Genomic DNA, 21,691 nt, shown 5'->3' on the forward strand with positions numbered 1-21,691 from the left:
CAAAGTCTCCATGCTTGAATACAACAATTTGAGTGGAGGCGCATCAGAGATTTATGCAGTTGAATAACTACCTTCTTTTCAATAAAATCAAAGGTATGCATGATTATTCCTAGGGTTTGATTATCTTTTATTTTACTGCTGTTCCCACATGTTGTGAAACTTGCAGTGAGTGATGGATTCTGACTCCAGGGTCCTTTTTCTTCATCAATCTGCTGCTAGGTAATGTTAATTTGGTAGTTGTGCCCCACATGCATGATCTTGCATTTTCGATATTAAAAAGCATTTACTAGTCTTCTGACCATTTGTGGAGTTTATGTAGATCTCTTTGTAAGGCATCAATATAATTTTCACTTCCTACTTTACCATAAATATTAAGTGTCATCTGCAAATTTGATAATGCGGTTTATAATATTCTCATCTATGTCATTGATGTATGTGAAAAAAAGGGTTGACCCCAAAATGGACACCTTGTGGCACCCCACGCATTATACAGTGTGTGTGTGTGTGTGTGTGTGTGTGTGTGTATATATATATATATATATATTATATATATATATATATATATATATATATATATATATATATATATATATATATATATATATATATATATATATATATATATAAATAATATTATTTATATTTATATATATATAAATATATATAATATATGTGTGTGTGTGTGTGTGTAATTATAAAATATTTTTTTGCATCAGACGTCTACGCTAAGTAGTGGGACATCCCAAGTAACTGTGAGATCGTCCTCGGGCAGTGGGAGCTCACCATCTATAGGTAAGGCCAAATCTTCGGTGGTGCCCGCATCAGTAGTGGAGCAGCAATTGCGAGAATTGAGGGAAGAACAAAGACGTTTGAAAGAGGAAGCACACAGATTGGCACAAGAGCGACGCAAATTTGAGGTGAGAAGCAAATATTTTATGCCAAAAAATGGTGACTACAAATTTATTGCTACCATAAACACTGTAATGTCTTACAAAGCTTATTTCTTCAATCTGAATTCTAGTTAAAGAAAAAAGGTAAACTGTTGTCAGAATATTTTTTGTACAGGAAGTGTGTTTGTGGATTATAATGTACTTGTATTCACCATATTTTCATGCTGTGGTCATTCTAATACAAGCTCTTGTTAAATGCTTTGATTTCTTGAAACTATCTGTATAAAGAAAATGCACAGATCATGCAAAATCAGTAATGCTATAGTAAAATAATTATTTGCACACATTTATCACCAAGGATTATACATGTATGAATGCTGCCCAGAACATTTCTGCAAACTGATTTTTTTTAATTTACTTCTAGCTGCTGTAGATTTTACTACACTTTGGTTGTAAATTTTATGTAAATACTTGTAGAAGTGTCTGGGTCTACCTTGTGTATCATATCAATGCCTCATACCCCACTTTTGTCATCATTATCTAATAGAGAAAGATTAACAATGTTGTGATTTTTTTTTTAAATGAACTGTGCTCCTTGCCAGTACAGTAAACCTTTGTGAACATACAGTATTCATTAGTATGAGGAAGTGATATACTACTAAACTGCACTGCACAATTGTAGTGTTGCAACTTGCAGAGGTCCATCACATTAGTCGACTGTGTAGGTCAGTCTCTTATGATTAGGCTTTAATATCCAACAGCTTGACGAGATGGCATATGTACCAGTATGTTAATTTACATGAAGAGAATATAAATATTCCAGAGCAATTTCCATTTGAAAGTAATTTGTGTTATTTACAAGTTGTGTGGGTGTTAACATACTTGAAGTGGTTGGTCCATTTCAAGTGAAAGTTGATTGCTACATAAGTTTTGTGTGTGTAATTACCTAAGTGTTGTTACAAAATGAGAGCTACTCTCATGGAGTCTTCCCAGTACTGTCAAATATTGCTTTGAAACTACTGTACTGACGATTATATTCATCTTGATGAATATGCTAGAGGGTCGACAATTTTGAAAGGGCCACAGTTTTAATCAGTTGTGCTACTGATTGATATACAGATTGATTCCCAACATCTTTACCGTGTTAATTCTTTTCATATATCAAACACTTGGCTTCCCCAGTCATTCTTTGTATTCCATGATATACTTGTATAGTATACCTGATCTTTTTTCAAACATTAAAGTCTCTCCAACAACATTTATCATATCCACTACTAATAAAATAAATAAATACCTTTAGTCAAAACTTTTATTATTGTCTTATTCTTAACAACCATTTCTTATGGTTAGAGAAGTCATTTTGACTATAGCACACATTGATTCCAAGAGCGGTCATACACCAAGAAATTATGTATATTTATTAATTTTTATCTATTTAAAATACAAGAAGGTAATAATGTTGGTGTGCAACCTGCATGTTTACCAAAGTCAATAACACACAGTCCTTTAGGCAAATCTTAAAAGCTAATACTGTTAGCTAATGTGCATTTTATATTTTAAAGAAAGATTTTTAACTTAATTATGTAATACTTGCTTTCCCAACACTTGATTAAATGTTCTTATCTACTGAAGAACTTGATAAGAAATGTGGTAACTATAATACGTACTGAATCTATTATATATTCCCATACACCTTGGGATTTATAAGCACTGACATTTTGGTTTAAAAGATTTTGGAATATGGCAAAGATAATATTTATATTATACAGTATGTAAATGATTTTACATTGAATAAGATAAAATTACTTATTTTTATTGAATATAGGAAATTTGATTTTGTTACATACCAGATAAGTGATAAGATAAGATTGCTCGCTAAATATGGTGACAAAGATTGATTAGCTCTCAGTAGGTGCTGTAAATTAGGCTGCACTCTGTTCTGCTCCATCAAATTACTTATTTTCCTTTGTGATGATTCTGCAGTGAAAATTGGACAGTGAATATATTCTTATAATTATCTAAGACATAATTTGCTAGTACATTAATTCATTTCTCTGTACAAAATTGAACAAAAATAACTGTATGGTAAGATGCAAATATTTTGTGACAACTTAGAACAGCTGATGTGATGGATCCTTGAATATAGTTGCTCTTATTTGTTTCTGTCTGCACCCCCTATTCACTTTGGCCCTGCTGGCTCACCACTCCCAACCAGGAGGAGAAACGTCGTGGGCTAGAGAGAACCCAGAGTGCCCCATTGGCCCCACTGGTGATCACCTGTTCGGGGCAGTCCCTACTCTCACCACATCTTCAGCCGCCCCCCAGCCCCACCTCATCTATAGGTAGTGGCCGACACACTACCAGGGTTCTCATCAAGTCCCCACCACCGCCACCGCCACCTCGTAAAAACACCACTGCCTTAACTTCCCATCAAAGCAACTTCCAGCCCCATCAGGTATCCCCACCAGCGTCCCCAGCACACAGCAGCAGCAGTAGTAGCGGAGTTGGTTCATCCTGTGGATCTGGTGCTCCACCACGACGCTGCAAGAGTATTGGGTCATTGTCAGCTAGCAGTGGTGAAAGTACAGTTTGGGAAGATTCACCCATTGCAAACCGTGCTCTGCTAGTCAATACCCATCCAACATTCCGATCCAATATGCCACCACCTACGCCACCAAAACCGCCTGCCCCTCCTAGTGCACACTCAAGTAGCATCAATGGCTCGCAAATGTTAGTGGGTGTCCCTCCTCCACCTCCACCTCCTCCCCCACAGTCTACCTCTTCTTCCCCTCAACCTAGCTTAGCTGCTGCCCTAAATAAAGAACTGGAGCGTCGCTCAGCACAGGTGAGTTATCTTGTGTCCATTGAACTAAAGTACAGTTAAATATATCTATGCCTATCTGTACCTTTAGTGTACATAATACTATACTTTTATAAAGCATCCATAATTCTTCACCCTGTAAATATTTAATCTTTATTTCTTCTGCATTTCTGTGGTGCAAGTTCTACCTGACAAAGAATTTTTCAACTATATTGGTCTTTAAATCGTGCTCTCAGTTTGCAAACATAAATGTCAATGTTTCATGAACACTTTGCTAGGCAGTTTCTAATTTTGTGTCATCACGCTGGACTGTCTTTGATTCCTCATTTCTCTTAGGTATCAAAGATTAAATTTTTCCACAGTCAATTCAACATGGTATTGTCTACCTATACCATGAAGTACAGTATTGTATTCCACTTAAAGAGATCTTCAATCCAAGCTTTGTCCTTGATTTCTCTGTTTTATATCTGTCAAGAATAGACTTTTTTGTTCATGTTTTTTAATACTGTACATGTAAATCAATTTAATAATTTACATAGTAGTATAATAAAACAAACACTGCATGCATATTAAGCATGCACAATATGTGCAACAAATGTCAGTACTTTTTCAAATTACTATTAGGGACAGTATAGTAATTGCTGTTAATATTTTCAAAAATTGGGTTTATTTCAGTGTTTCATGTTATATATCTGTTCTTCAGAATAAAATAACATGATGTAGCAGAATAGTTAAGAGTGAAATTTACAATGATACTGATGAACAAATCCACAAGGGCCGTGACGAGGATTCGAACCTGCGTCCGGGAGCATCCCAGACACTTGTGGATTTGTTCATTTGATGCATCACGTTAGTGTGATCTCTGTGTGTAATGACACTGATAGTACGAGAAGCAAGCCTTGGGGAAAATTTAATTTCTAGGGGAAGCCCCTTGTGGCACCTTGAAGCTATCTAGTTGGGATAGCTTCGAACTACCAGTACTAGGACCCATCAGTTGCAGAGTTGTTAGGCCTACTGGGGACTAGAGCCAGACTCTGTCCTCCCCTCAAAGAGACACAGGGAGATGATGATAATCTGTCACCTCACTGAGAAAGGCATACAAAAAGTCAGTGAACCAAAATAGACAACTTCTGGATTCAAAAAGAGACCAAAGCCTTGCAACCTGCCTAATGAACTCTCCCAACTATATAAATAAGTTATTAAATCTCTCAACATTAGAATTTGCTCATTTGCCCCCACCTCCCCTACTCAATTGGGAATGGGGGTAAAGTGCCCCCACACCCTTCAGAGCTTGAGCCCTCAGTTCTTATGTTGATGCAGTTATGACCATTTGACTGCTGTAGGGTTCCCAGGTTGCCCTTCTGCCATTACAGACTTCACTGCTTTTCAGCTAAGTACTTTTGGGAATTGCCTTTGTAGCATTTCTGTATACACTATTGTGTAGCATGAACCTTTCATTTAGTGTGCTTGGAACTGCATGTGCTCAGGGCTTTCTTCCCTGAGTGTTCCCCTGCCATTGCACTGACAGTTCTCTTCTCTGGTGTGTTCTGAGGGTCACTTCCTCAAAGGGCCTTCTTGCTTGAGATGGCCTAAGGCGAGTCAGAGATCTTGTGACTCCTCTGCCATGAAACCAAACTCCAAAAATCCAAAGAGCAAAAGGCAAACAGAGCTTGCACATGCCAATCCTGGCAGTTACAGAATAGGACGGAACTGAAGGAACCAGAAGAATATCTGGAGTCAAACCCCGCCCATGGGTAACACCACGCATTCAAAGTTCAGCCTCCAGTTCAATTGCTTGACTGTTTCCAGTAATTTGGTGGCTATCCAACACCAGCTAGAGATTGTTGACTTTTACCTTGCTGTTGAATGTTTGTCTTGCTTACCTATAGTACTGTATCATCCTTTGCAGATGACACTAGGATTTTTATGAGAGTAGACAACATAGAGGACACGGCAAACCTCCAGTCAGATGTAAATCAGGTCTTTCTATGGGCTACAGAACTCGTTTTCATTTAGGGACTTCTGTCCACAAATTCGGCTTTCAGTAGCAATATTTTAACCAGAATAGGGGTTTGTTTTGGGGTGCTTACTTTTCTGGGTGCCTGACCCAATCGATGGCAGACATAGAATGCTTCCAACCACACAAAGGTTTCTATAGGCCATTGCTCCTCGTGCCTCTCTGAGGGGGGTCAGGTTCTGGCTTGTGGTCCCCGGTAGGCCTAGAACTCCATGCACATTGACTGATGCCAAAGTGTAATATATCCATATCAGTCTGGATTTGATCTAGCTATCAGCCTTTTTGATTTGATTGGATAGCTCCGGGGAGCCTCCGGGTCTCGCCTAGAAAACGGCATTTCATTACATTCAATGCTGTTTTTGTTTTTTTATATACACGTAGATTTTTATGCTAAACAACAATATATCATATAATTAATGCACAATGACATCATATAGTGGTACCTTCCATAATTCTGCTTGCAACACCTGCTTTATTATTACCGTATATGGCATGCATACAGTGACAGAAAAAGCAATACAATGTTTACCAAGACATCTTATTCTCCCCATTCCACCATTTCAGGAAGCTCAACAAGGGTTAAGTAGTGAGGACAAAACCAAAGCTCAGCTAATTGAGGACAAAATTGATGCCTTTAAGAAAGACAAACCAAGAACGACTCCAGCTGATCCTAAACGTGCTCAACATGATAAGGTAATGTGGATGTGAGCCATTCATTAATATATTCAGTCCTTATAATTACATAACAGCCACTTTAACCACTGTGCTGCTCGGCTTCCAAATATGGCACCCCCCTCCCCTTGTGTGCAGGAAATAAATTCTCTGGATTTTTTTTTTTTTTTTTTTGTTGAAAGTGTCAAAAACCCTTCCCTGAGAATGGATATGTTAACAAAAATTCGAAATTGTACTTACTTTGGCTGCTATGGAGTCCGTAAGTTCGTGTGTGACATCATTAATCCCCGGTCGCCCATGGCGTATGCTCCTAGGGCCAGTAGGGCGCCTCGCTCAAGATGCGCGAGTTGCCACGAATATATTTTTGTTCATTTTATGCGCACAGATCCAAATACATTTTATTTGTTTTTCGTGCCAATCCTATGTATATTGAACACGTACACTATATTATGACAGTAGAACATCCGTACTGTCCGAAGAAACTGTGTTACGTGCATGACTCGTGTACACATATTCTGCACATATTTCCAATGTATCATGCTAATTTATTTATATTTACAATCTATTTACACACTATACAGTATTACACACTATATACACACACACACACCATAAACACACTCAGAACTCTGCAAGTGTGTGATATACTGCGAAACAGCCAACGGGGCATAACAGAACCTTGCACTCCACGCACCAGGTGCTGATGCATCTTCGCTTTTGTTCTCTTCGGCTAGTGTTCCTGCATACTATACAGGAATGTTTACCCTTCTCCCGTAATACTGTGCCTGGCATATATTGGAGCATGTGGACACAGAACATCTCGTTACCCCTCAGTCTGTCTGGAGCTGCGTGTGGCTTTGTTGCTTGCACCCCGCGCCGTGCAACAGAGCCCTCCTTGCCATACTTTACTAGCAGTTGTGACACAACACCAACACTGAATGTCCGTATTGGCAGTCTCCTGCCAGATTTTACGAGGTACATATTGAAGCAGTTGAGCACTGCTACATCTATTAGGTGGAAAAAGAACTTTTTCGTCCACTTCAGACTTGCGCACACACTCCACTGCACTGAGCATCATGTCACATTTATCGACGAGGTGCATGTTCACGTTGTAGTCTATGACACAGTCTGGCTTATAAATGGGGAAATGCATTTGAAAGTGGTCTTTGCGATTGTCCAACATAGCACCGGTGTGAATCGTAGTCTGCATATTCACCTCTCGTCTGTCCCTCCGCCACGCTGAGAGCATATTGTCACACTTGCGCAGTTGGCAATTACCCACTGCTATACCAATGCCAAACACTGGCATTTCCTTCCTGTGGGCCTTCACAGTGCCACATATGTGCCGGTGTTGTGGGCAAGGAGGTATCTGGTCAACAAGGGGCTGGTGTAATAGTTGTCGGTGAACAGTATATGGAACCCTTGCTCAGCAACGGTTCCATCAGGGTTTTTACGACACTGCCAGAGAACCTGTGTTCATCTTGAGCTGGTATGTCGACATCTGTACCAGAATACAGAATCATGTCCATGACGATACCAGTCTCACAATCGCACAGCACGAAAAGCTTGAGTCCAAAACAGTGGTGCTTTGATGAGATGTACTTCTTGAATGCCAGTCACCCCAGGGTAGTGTGAGGGTGGTGAGTCATCACAATTTTTTTTTTTTTATATATACAAGAGTTGTTACATTCTTGTACAGCCACTAGTACGCGTAGCGTTTCGGGCAGGTCCCTGGAATACGATCCCCTGCCGCGAAGAATCGTTTTTTCATCCAAGTACACATTTTACTGTTGCGTTAAACAGAGGCTACAGTTAAGGAATTGCGCCCAGTAAATCCTCCCCGGCCAGGATACGAACCCATGACATAGCGCTCGCGGAACGCCAAGCGAGTGTCTTACCACTACACCACGGAGACTGTAAATTTAATATCACTTCATCCTCGCAATGTAATATGAGGATGAATCAGGCCCAAGATCTGAGTTCAGGTCTTCATATATTAGTGAATTATTAACTTTTGTTGCTTTTGCTCAGTATTCATGCTACTATGTTTCATTGGTTTCATTTATGTCATGGTTTCTTTATCTTAAGCTTTATTTTGTTTTTGTTTCTTGCAGTTAATGGAAGAATTCAAGCTTGCTCACAAGAAAATGTTCATCGCAAAAGATGGTGCTAATGAAGATTGTAAAGAAGAAACATGTGAATCAAACATACTATCTCCACCCAAAGATTTTAGAACACCACCTTCTCAAGTAGAATTTTCTTCCAAAATTATAAGCAACAGCAGCATAAATCACAATCATGACCCAGTTTCCACTAATAATAAAGGGCTGCCACTCACTCAGAGCAATAGTGTGGGTCTAACAACAAACAACATCAAGTCTAAGTTTATGCCTAAAGAGACAAGCAGCAGCAGCAGCACTGGTCGCAACATTAAGGAGACTATTATCATCAGTAGTTCTTCTGCAAGCAGCAAAATAAGTTCAACAACACCAATGGCAAGACAGGTACCTCTTCCTACTTCACAGTACCCTCCACCACCGCCACCTCCTCCGCCACCACCTCCTCTCCTAGGTTCTGTTATTTGCAAAAAAAATATGTCGAATGCATCAGTACCTGGCCATAGCAAAGCTATTCACATTTCACCTCATGCAAATTCCTCTCCAGACCTTTACCATTATATTTCTAGGCCACAGTTATTGGCCACTCCCATTTCCAGCTGTCCCAACACTGTCTCTAGGCTTCATTCATCAACGTCAGGAGCCCCGCCCTTCCCGCCCCCCATGCCCAGGACACTCACCCCGCTTCCCCCTGCTGTGAGTTGCAATTTTGAATTTTTTGTTTATAATAAGTTTAAAAGATGCTATTAAATACCACAATTGCCGGTATAATTCCTTAAATGTTGATTACTTTACTTAATTTAAATTTCATATTAGAAATTAGTTGCACATTTGACCAGCATGAAAAGCAATCCATAAATATTTCATATTGGAGGATCTTTTACTGTGCATGGGTATTTTATTTTAATCTTATGAATTTCTGTTATAAACAAAAAAAAATATTTGGATGTGCATGGCCAGCAATTTTAAGCAGTAAAGGCACCTCTCTCATAGACAAACGAGCACTAAGAACAGTCCTGTCTCAAAGGCAGCTCAACACTAAAGACACCCCAGTCTCATAGACCAGAAATCCTTCCCGTGAATGTTATACTGTGTGATTTTCTGGCAAGGTTTTATCACTTTTAGAGCAAGAGCCACAGAGCCCACCTTGGACACTATACTCCTGCCATGCTCCACCTTGAACACTATACTCCTGCCATGCTCCACCTTGAACACTATACTCCTACCATGCTCCACCTTGGACACTATACTCCTACCATGCTCCACCTTGGACACTATACTCCTACCATGCTCCACCTTGGACACTATACTCCTACCATGCTCCACCTTGGACACTATACTCCTACCATGCTCCACCTTGAACACTATACTCCTACCATGCTCCACCTTGGACACTATACTCCTACCATGCTCCACCTTGGACACTATACTCCTACCATGCTCCACCTTGGACACTATACTCCTGCCATGCTCCTATCAACCTGTGTCTTAGAGTGATGAGCAACTTTTCAAATGCTTCATGCCTTTGAATTGGAGATGGAAGATATCAGTTCACCACCAAGGAGACTGCTTTTAGGACACCACAGAACGCACTTATAATAGTCAACACCCACTTCAAAATCTAATGTTGAATGTAATGAAATACCATTTTCTGGTGGACACACCATAGCTGTTGCATGTTGAGGGTTACAGTTGTGGATGGAATTGACTTTGATAGCTTCTTCAATGCATTCTGCTGGCCAACCACTCGTACAGTTACGAGTACACTCGTAAAAAAAAAAAAAAAAAAAAAAAAAAAAAAAAAAAAACTCGTACAGTTACAAGAATTTAATTACAGCTCTATGACTCAATTAATAATAATAATAATAATAATAATAATAATTTTTATTTAGGCAAAGGTACATACATAAAGAGATTTTACAAAGTTTGTTGGCTTTATAGATAGAGCTAGTACATACAATGCCTAAAGCCACTATTACGCAAAGCGTTTCGGGCAGGAAAAAACACTACTGACTAAAGCTTAAAACTAATGGGTAAAAAGAAAAAAATGCGTTGAGTACAAATAAAAATAGAGGTAAAAGAGGGGGGAACATTGTTGAAAAAACAGCACAAATACAATTACAAATTATTACAGAAAATTACTTTAAAACAGCGTTGATTTGAAAAACAAAAAAAAACAAAAAACATACATGGGTTGACAATAGAGGGGTAAGGTAGGTTACAGGGAATTTATTAGGTATAGCTTCGTTTTTAACTTAAACTGGTTGAGAGAGGTACTGTCTTTAACATGGTTGGGAAGGTCATTCCACATTCTGGGCCCCTTGATTTGTAGAGCATTTCTGGTTTGATTAAGTCGCACTCTAGGAATATCAAAACTGTATTTATTTCTGGTGTGGTGCTCATGGGTTCTGTTACAACCTTCTATGAAGCTTTTGAGATCAGGATTGGCATTACAGTTTAGCGTTTTATATATGTATAATACACATGAGAGAATGTGCAATTGTATGTCCAGCTTATATTGATACCCCCCTTTGTCCTATCTCATAATTTAAATAGGCTTTCTTTGTCCACATTGTCTTCACCTCAGGATCTTGCATATAGTGATCATATATCTTCTATTTCTTCTCTCTTCTAAGATTGTAAGGATTAGTTTCCTCAAACTGTCCTAATAGATGAGCCCTGTGCTTTCAATTCTTGTATTAATGTAGCTGCAAAGCTATGAACAAGAAAAATCATGTATGCAACCCAAGCATATTATGGCCTTAATATGCACAGAGAACAGAACAAAGGGCAATAGCAACACAGCACTAATGTTAGTGGCCCTCAGGTAAAATTCGGGTAAATATGGGTAAAGTGGCTCAAAGTAATTGATGGCCGGGCTAGCTCAAAAATTAGCTACAAAATGACACCACTCTTGAGCCACACACTGAACATAAATATGTGCTCTAAGAGTTGACAAAAGATGCATGCTTTATCATATCTCTCAGAATTACTACTGTCTCTGAGTACCTGAAAGTGCATGTGTTTTTTTGTGAAACAGATTTTGCATGTTTTAGGAACTTTGATTATACTGTATGAGAATATTTTAAATTGTAGACATGATCAGAGTTCACTGAGAATGTTGAATGTTTTGTAATACATGTATTAATCAGACACCAAAAAAATTAATGGACAAAGAAAGCCTTAGCCATCTCAGTTTTGATTCTCATAAATCCCAGTACAGTACTTGTGTTAGTTAAGATCCCTGTTACATGATGATTATGTATGAGAGTATACTCCATACACTCATGATGAGAGTATGAAGCAACATCTGACTGATAATTTCATATACCTGTAGCATTCACATGTCTATGTATGTATGTATGTATGTATGTATGTATGTGTGTGTGTATATATATACTGTATGTATATATATATATATATATATATATATATATATATATATATATATATATATATATATATATATATATATATATATATATATATATATATATGTATATATATATATGTATATATATATATGTATATATATATATGTATATATATATATGTATATATATATATGTATATATATATATGTATATATATATATGTATATATATATATGTATATATATATATGTATATGTATATATGTATATATATATATATATATATATATATATATATATATATATATATATATATATATATATATATATATATATATAATATATTTACCTAGTTGTTTACCTTGTTACTTCTCTTTACTTGATATTGTGTGTTTTTTATGATTGTGTTACTTACAAACATTTGTCCCTAAATTTATAGACTGCGCAGCAGATACCTCATTACTGATACAGTAGTTTATAAGTGATTATGTGTGAATTAAAAGTACAGTGAATGCCCATCAAAATTATTTTAAAACTGGGAATCAGTAACTAAAGGCATGTAATCCTATTTTTAAATTGGATAATTAATAACCTGTTTTATATAGCAGTGGAATGAGCGGTCAGGAGGCAACACCAACTCCCATTCATCTTCAGAGTCTTCTACAACAAGGAAATCTCCACTGCGTCCAGTGAGTGTGGCCGTGATGGAAGAGTTTAAGCCTGAAGACAAGACATTACTTTCATCGCGGGCTCCTAGTTCATATTTCGAACCTCCACGAGCAGGGTTAGGAAAGCCTCTAGTCTCCATTGGTGCTTATCCCTCACCAAACCATAGACCAGCACCTCTCAAGATGGACTTTCTATCTGCATCACGGAGCAATAATAGTGAACCCAGCGGAGTGAGTGTGGTTGATAAAACGCCAGTAAAAGCATGCCTACAGCAAGAACTTGTATCTACTTTATCTCGCTCAAATTTGCGCCAACGTTATACACCTAAAGAACTATCCACAGATCATCCATCAGTTTCCTCTAGTACTAACTATACCAGTGCTCCAAACAGTGAATCAATTTCTACTGCTGCTCCTTCTTTCACTACTACATCCATTCAGAATAATGCCCCAAACCCTAAAGCATCTTTATCCACCAAGTATCGTGGTATAAGACAGGATCCTCCTGTCACCATTATTATGAAAGGTGAGTAGTAAGTTAAGAAGACTGAATGGTTTAAAGAATTATTAAACATTTTAACAGTAGATACATTTGGGTCTTATTGTTATTAATTTATATATAAAAATAAATTATGCACTGCAGTTTCTTTGTGATGTTATGTAATATAAAGTTGGCTATTTATTAGTATTACTGATTTGTTTTAGTCATGCGATTATCTATTATGAGTAAGTCTTGGTAACAAAATAACAAATAGTACTTATGTCCCTACTTCCCAAAATCTTAAAATATTCTGCACTGAGAAAGCCTTTCAAAAATATATTAAAAGCATAAACAGTATATATTCAAAAGTTTGTATGCATAACATCCTATTCTTTTCTCAATACTGTAGCTTACTGTGCACAAATGATGATGCTACATAGAGAATCTCCTATGATATTTGATAGTCCACACCACTGTCTCCACCCCATACTACAGTTTCAATAAATTGTGGTTTTCCATTTTTTTCCTTATCTACATACAGTAATACAATTCTATTGTATTGCTACTTTCATTCTATTATCTCATGTCTCTGCTAAGGGCAATCTTCAGTCATTTTGCTATTCTTCTTTCTCATTGCAAGTGCCTGATGAAAGTTTTCCTTAATGCTTGCTCAATTGTGAAAGGTTTCATTTAATTTTAACCAAATTTTGAGAGCCTTGTGAACAAAATGCTGTGTTTTGCCATAATGCTAGTTAAATGGTGATAGCTTTGCCTTAATGCTAGCCAAATCCACACATTGAAAGTCCTAATAAATGCCTTGGGTGCTTCTTGTGTATAATCTGCTCCTACATCTAGTGGCCATTATTGGGTAAGGAAATTCTGGTTAAAGTAGTCAGTTCATCATGGATGATAAGTGAATTGGTAAACCTTATTCCGCACAAAATGTGACCCGTCAGCAGGATTATAAAGTGTTAAAAGATTATAAATTGAAAATATTTGTCTTTAATAAGGTATAAACATGAAATACTTACACACACACTGGTTCTCTGAAGATTTCATTTTGTACAAACACACTTTGGAACTTTTCATTTAATGTTTCACACATTTCCTTTTCATTTTCCGTGAATCTGTTTCCCATTTTCAACCTCTGGATATTATCCTTTACCTGCAATTTGTTGTTTATGAATTTGTAGAATAGGCCCGGTTCTGTTTTACATTTATCCGCTATCCCTTTTTCAAAAATTTTCTGCCTCTCTCCTCACTGCCGTGTAGTCGTTTCTCGCATCTTTGTATTGCTGGTATGTTTGGGGATTTGGCCTCTCCCTATATTGATTCCATTTTTGTGTCTTTTGGTCTCTCACCCTCTCGCAATTTCTGTTTAACTAAGCCTATTTCCTGGTTCTGCATCTCTGCTTTGGTATAATTTTTTTGTGCCTTTATTATATATTTCACAGAACTTTACATACATCTCATTTACTTCCTTGTCTAGCAACAAGTCTGTCTAATTATACTCATTAAAAAAATATCTAAGGTCCCTATAATGCCCTCTCCTGAAGTCAGGTTTTTCAACTTCTTCAACCTCCTTATTTTCTTTCAGATTATAATGCATTGCATACTTTATTCCCAAAAAGACATAGTCATTTTTACCCAAGTGAGGAAGGTATTGAATGTCAAATACCTCTTCCTCTTTCCTGATAAATATCAAATCTAGCGTGGAGGGAACATCCCCTTCCCTCATCCTCGTAGCTTGTTTAACATGTTGATGCAAGAATGTTTCCAGAATGAGGTTTACGAATCTACAGGTCCAAAAGTCCTCTGTTCTAGCTTCATATGCTTCTCAGTCTATGGATTTCAAGTTGAAGTCGCTTACTACCAACAGTCATGATCTATCTTTATCTGGTCTCGCCATAATCTCTCTCATTATTGTTATAAGACCCTCATTTATTATCCAGCTGCTCCTTTGTCCAGTGTTGCTTGGCGGTGGACTATATGCATTTGTGATCATTAGTTTATCATCCTAATTGCAGATTTCCAGTGCTATAATGTCAACTTCTCGTGGATCATTATTTTGTTTACCTTTAGGTAAACAAAATAGTTTTTGTTTTAGTTTTAGGTGCCTGACGCTAGTGGACAGCACTTCGGATTCATAGTCCTGAGGTTCCGAGTTCGATCCCCGGTGGAGGTGGAGACAAATGGGCAAAATGTTTCTTTCATTCTGATGGCCCTGTTACCTAGCAGTAAATAGGTACCTGGGAGTTAGACAGCTGCTACGGGCTGCTTCTGGGGGGAGGGTGGGGGTGTAACAAAAAAAAGAGGCGTGGTCAAGGACTGGGCTGCGGGGGACGCTAAGCCCCAAAATCATCTCAAGATAACCTCAAGATATGGGTGTTCTTTCACCAGCACAGCAATGCCACTGCCTTTCCTAATTTTTCTGTCCTGTCTCCAAACCGAGTAGCCCCTTGGGAATATGACCTCGTTTAAAATATCATCTTCAAGTTTCGTCTCGGTGAGTGCAACAGTGTCTGGTGTCTGCAGCTGTATTACATCACTTAACTCCAGTATCTTCGATCTCACTCCATCTATATTGGGGGTACAGTATGCAATTTTCAGGAACATGTTCCCTCTCTCCTTATTTTTCACTACCCCTTTCTCTAGCGATTTTGTTGGTTTGCCTTTTTGTACCATTTTACTGGCCGTGATGAGGGGTTCGAACCCTCGAACCTTGTGGATTTGTTCGTTTGATGCATCACACTATTGTGATTTCTGTGTGTAATGAAGTAAGGGCGAAGAGGTAGAACAGCTTGTTGACAGAGACCAAGTGCATGGGGGAAATTGTGTAAAACTCTGGTTTGTATCTCGGAGACACTGCAGGATCCGTGTGAGGGCAGTAGCACTCCCGGTTGCAATTCTTTTAACCATGTCAGGGCATAGTCGATTAAGGTGCGTCTGGGATCATCTCGAACGTAGGCTCACCCTCATCATGGTCCTTGTGGATTTATTCATTTGATGCATCACGCTATTGTGATGGACCTCACATCATGCATACATGATAGCGAAACAAATATTCTGACTTCAGCAGATGCTTAAAGTGATAGAAAAAGATTCTGCATGCATCCTTTTTATCCAAAGGTGGAAAAAATTGGGCATATACAGAAAATGAAGGAATATATAATTTATTCTTTTAATCTTACATTTATTCCTAAACAAATAATCATTTATTTGTTATTCAATTTTGACACTATGGCCTATACATCTGTTTGTTATACTTTGATGTGATTGTTATTGCAAAAATATTTTCTGCATTCTTTATAAATTATACTGCAAAACTAATGTACACCTTTTAATTAATTAAAATACCTGTATAGGTGTTAAAGTTTTTGAAGCTGAAATTAGTTCTTGCCATTAGTTCAAAAAGGCTGCAATTTTGTATTGCCACATACACAAACCCTGATCCAATTACTGGCTCCCCTTAAGGTGATTGCGGTAAGGAAAACGAGGCTCCCGAATACCCTCCTACAGGCATCTTGAAGCCCTCAGGTCCAGCTTCCACCATCAGACCCCTGCAGAAGTCCATATCTTTTGGTGATGTGTGAGTGCTCACCTCATTGAGGGGGGGACCTTTGCTGCTGCAATATAGCTACATTAAAAATATCATTTTAAACTCTGCCTTATCAAACATTCTAATAGGCTGTCCTGGGAAATGGCTGTCCTGTCCTAAAATATTAACTAATTTCATTGAGCATGTTCTAAAGGAAATATATAACCCAAAATAATGACAAGTTTGCCATTTAGATAGATACTGTATCTCATTAATCACTCAGTTTATTAATTAATCTCTCTTACTAAATAATATTGGTCAATGTTGAATTTTTGGTGTAGTCACAAAATATTTTATGAGATTAAATAAAACATATTAATAACACTTTGGCAGTCCGACCACTCGGTACATCCTCAACAGTAAACATTCTGGGCTCCCCAAAATGTCCCCAGAATAAACATTCTAAAACTCCCTGGACCGCTCACGAGCTGTTCAATACAAAAATGTTTACAATCATATTATGTTTTCAAAGATATTTATTGTTTTATAACTATAAATTTAGTGTCAAAATGTCGACAAATTAAGTGTCTAGAAAACAGATGCAAAAACAAAAGTGTATTTGTAATAGATTATGCTTCTCTCCTCATACTTCTGAATGAAAACACAGCACACTTGGCTGGTCCCACTCAGTGATGCTAAAAATATTTGCAGTCATTTTACATTTTCTAAGTTATTTCTTGGGTTGTGTCAAAATGTTTGCAAATGACTTCTTTAGAGAATAGATGTAAAAACAAAAGTGTATTTATAATAGATTATTATAAATACGCTCTTCTGTGTAAGACAGTGATGAGTATACGAATGTTTATGAAGAGCAAGTGGATGACGCATTTTAACATCATCAGCACGTTTACTGTCAGTGTGAATGACACACTGAAGCGTCATCAGAACACGAAAATATTAAATATTGTATGTGAGGCTGAGGAAATTACAATAAATACTGTAATATTAATCACATTGCATGAAATTCTGAGCACACGTACTAACATATTTACAGAAGGCAAATATTTTTGTTAATTCGATCACAAAATCATTGCGCCCATTGATTTTTTTCATAAAGATTATATATAAACTGAATTGCAAACATTTGAAAATTTTATTGGGAATTGGGTAATTTAATTAGTACAAAACTTTTTTTTATTAAAGATTAAAATATAAATTGTACATATTGTTTGGACCAGTTCTTTTATTACACTACTAACATGTCTAAATTTACAAAGCTTTATTTGCACAAAACTGAATCAGAATTTATGTATTTACTTATGTAACTGCTTTGCATGTAGTTCACGAAGATCAGTGTAATTATCAGTCTTGGTGCACAGAGGTCCAAGTCCTCAGCTCACAACCAAGGGACCTGGGACCAATTGGGTTGCCCATCGAAGAGAGATGATTAACTAGACCATGCCAGAGTCCAACCATGTTGTGATGACCACATATGGCTGAGGGATGAACCTCTGCCTCAACACCCCTGAGCCTAAAAGAGGGAGGAGGTGGACCAACTCCACTGGAGACTCTGGGAAACAATCCAGAAAGCCCATGAATCATAGGACCAAGACAGAACCCCTCTGTAAAAGGACCTAACTGTGAGAGGCTAGAAGGCAGCAGCAGTTGAGAGGAATGGAAAAACAGCCTCCTCAGGTAAAAGAAGGGGGTGAGAAAAGGGAAACAAGTGTCTTAAAGACCAAGCCAAAATTAATGCCTGGGCTGGATTGGTCTGCTAACATGAGATATAGGCCAAGAAAAATGCTGCCACTGCCTACCAAGGGAGGGGGAATGAGCAACCTAAGAAGTCGCTTAAGCCAGAACTGCAGGCAATAAAGGCACCCCACACCAGGCACCAATGCCAAAATATCCAGGACAATGGGAAAATGCACAAAATGGCCACCAAGTGAGGATGTGCAGTGAAGGCTCAAGGGAGCAAAGGACATGGAGCTGTCACTAGCCCACATCTTTAGGGAGAATCGGAGCAAAGATCAAGAACATCTGATAACTGACTCAATTTCCTGCTATTCAAGCATTCTTGGTTCGGCCAAGCCTCCAAGGAAAAAGAGAGGGTTGTCAGCAAGACAGAATGAATCGGGAATCTTATACCAGAGTCAAAAGGCAGAAGCTGACCCAAACTCAAGTCCATGGTCCCAAAAGTCCATGGTCCAAAGCTTCACTTCCCTCATGGACGTGACCCAAAGGTCAAGTCCATGAGGGAAGTGAAGTTTTGATCCTGCAGGAGAAACCAAGAAGAGCTTTACCTGAGCCAAAGAAGGCACAAGGCAGGATGATGGGAAGTATCTACAGAACTTAGTGAGAAATGGAAGTACTCCTGTGGGGGTGGGGGAGCCAAGAAATCCACCTCTAACATGGATGGAGGATACGAAAAGTCCTCTACTCTAAGCAAAACACCCTCCGCAGACAGAACTAGAGACCAGGAAGGTTCAAATGGTACCCAGACACACTTTTTGGGGTTCCCCCGAGCCCTGGCGGTCTAACATGTAGACCCCGAAGCAGAGCCATATTCCACGCCTGATGCCCGAGATAGGAAGGCATCGTCCCACAGTACAAGATCAGAGCAAGACAATCCCCCTTCTTTCCCAGTAGGAAAGAACTATTCAACAGTCTCCACTATCGAAGTGTATAGGGCAGACCCCAGAGGTGGCCAAGCTACACCCAAAGCTAAACCCTGCCCAGACTCTGAAACCTTCATACAGCCCAAAGCAAAGGTGGAAGAACTAGCTAACCACACCACTCAAAGAAATGGGGAGGCAAATTTTGAACTGGTTTTATTTACCAACCCCCTCCAACTCGGTCCCTAAACACCATAGGGCTAACTCCAGGGCATCCACTTGACCATCAAGCTGCAAACCATGAACATGGACAAAACAGGCCCACAGTACAGCTGCTGTTTGATAAGCCTCCTGTCAAGGGGCAGGCTCAGATAAAATAGACCCAGCAAATGCAATACCTTGTTGTCAAAGAGTTCATATTTACCTTGCTCTTGTCTGTTTTATTAATCGCAAGGGCCTGGCATGACGCGTAGAGCTATCTTGAGTTGTTGCTACAGGGAGTCACTGAGGGACCCCACCAGAAAGAGGTATTTCATTACATTCAACGTTGGATTTTCCTATTACCAATTTTTGCAGAATCTCTTTGAATTATAGAACTGATGCAATGATGTTGTATTTGCCTCATGTGCACTTATACTTTCTTTTATTAATAGTATCACAAATTTACATGTTAATTTGATCACATGTCTGCAGATTGATCTTTAATATTATTATATTTTTATTTTGCAGAACAACAGTAGGTGAGGACGATCCCCGGACGTAGTACTTTACAGTACAATTATTGAGAAGTCTGTGAATCTGCCTGAATCCCTTCTATGGAAAGGAATGAGCTATCAAAACTGTGCTGATGCCATAAAAGAACTTCATGTCTTTCTTAGGTACTAAACAAATATTCAGAAATAAAAACCCTTCATACATGTGTGTATATACTAGTGCTATTAACTGTATGGTCTAAATATTTTTGTAATTTTGTGTAAGTACTTTATACAGATATACTGTGTATATTCCACCACTATAATAATTGTTTGGCAGTAATCAGTAATATATGTTTTATTGTATAAAGTACAATATATATATACAGGTATACAAATTACTTTGAGTTTAGCTATAATATATTTTCAATTCAGGTAATTGTGCTGTCTCTTTTGGAATATTATTACAGTATTGTACTTGTTTGTGATGTAATTCCTCTATAAGAATCATATGTATATATGAACATATTTTATGGTTTGGACAACAAGTATACTGTAGTATCATTTTATGTACATATTTATGTTCAGTATTTACTACCGAGTATTTCAAGTGTTCATAAATCTACACACACACATATATTAGAAATCAATATACACCTTGTGTACATTAACAGTTCAGATTGAACCAATGAAAGGTTATTCATAAATTGTTTTTTATTTCCTTGAAACCAGTGTTAAACTAGATAAGTTTCAACCCCATTAAGACAATTGAGAAAGTGATTGTCAAAAGAAGGCACCTAGCTGGGAAAACTTATGTAGTACCATCAGTGTCACTGGATATTGAAAAGGTGTTAAATATCACTTAGGATACCAATACAAGAACAAAAGGACACAAAGCAAGTGATATCAAAGGCATTGGATACATCAAGGATTATATTGAGGGACACATGGAAAGCAAAATATACAATTGTTCTGAAAATCGGTACATTAAACAAAGAGGTGCACAATTGTAAGTAAAACAAGGCAGTTAAGGAGCAGGGTGGCATTCCATTAAGTGCCCATGAGTTACGTGTGTATGGCAAATACTTAATCTAGTCAAAGCGGGTCCATAGAATTACCAAAATCTACCCAAATCCTGCTAGCATTGCATAAGTAATGAAGAAATATGGTACAGTGGTACCTCGGTTTAAGAATGCCCGTTTACGAACTTTTCAGGTTACGAGCCCGATTTTTTCGGAAAATTTGAATTGGGTTACTAACTTTACCTCGGGATACGAGTTTGTTGATATGCGCACGGCCGACCTAGCTTTATGCCTAGGTACAAATTTTATTTACATAAGTAAAATATTTGTACAAGTAAAATATAAAATAATTAAAATAAGTAAAATATAAAGTAAATTAGCTGAAGCTACATGATAATACTGTACAGCAAATGTGATAATTAATGAAGAAACAAGAACCCCTATTGTAATTGAATTATCAGAAATTAGCCTTCACTGGTAATAAGCCTATAATACAGTAAATGACTGATTAACAACTGCTATAAAAGACATGATGAATAAAATAATTGTGCCACAAAAATAAACATAATGAGTAACTCCAGTTCAGAAAGGAGGTAATATAGCTGACAATTACAGACCAATTTAAAATCTACCGATATTATAAAAAAGATTTGAAAAAATTATAAACAGCCCTACTCTTTCTTATCTTTTAAAATTCAAAATTCAACATTAAGTCTGTCAGATTGGATTCTGTTCCCAGAAAGAGCACCAATTACACCATTCTTAGTCTGCTTGATATAATATAC

At 37.8% G+C, this 21,691-nt stretch overlaps 1 protein-coding gene across 11 annotated transcripts in view; it reads left to right on the forward strand.

Moving 5' to 3' along the window:
• The window catches only part of LOC123762560 (whirlin), a 261,198-nt gene extending 240,607 nt beyond the window's left edge, over positions 1–20,591 (forward strand). For 5 of the 11 annotated variants that reach the window (XM_069332492.1, XM_045749087.2, XM_045749086.2 and 2 more), the window contains 7 exons: positions 717–917; positions 3,106–3,735; positions 6,293–6,421; positions 8,515–9,213; positions 12,496–13,084; positions 16,514–16,628; positions 19,922–20,591. In XM_069332492.1, coding sequence (XP_069188593.1) covers positions 717–917; positions 3,106–3,735; positions 6,293–6,421; positions 8,515–9,213; positions 12,496–13,084; positions 16,514–16,628; positions 19,922–19,955 — 2,397 coding nt within the window. In that variant the 3' untranslated portion in view covers positions 19,956–20,591. The remainder of the gene's footprint in view (positions 1–716; positions 918–3,105; positions 3,736–6,292; positions 6,422–8,514; positions 9,214–12,495; positions 13,085–16,513; positions 16,629–19,921) is intronic. The other 6 variants (XM_045749089.2, XM_069332494.1, XM_069332493.1 and 3 more) reach the window with 4 other exon arrangements.
• Positions 20,592–21,691: the final 1,100 nt, after the last annotated feature.

The sequence above is a fragment of the Procambarus clarkii genome, chromosome 27 (assembly GCF_040958095.1).
Source record: "Procambarus clarkii isolate CNS0578487 chromosome 27, FALCON_Pclarkii_2.0, whole genome shotgun sequence".
Lineage (NCBI taxonomy): Eukaryota > Metazoa > Arthropoda > Malacostraca > Decapoda > Cambaridae > Procambarus > Procambarus clarkii.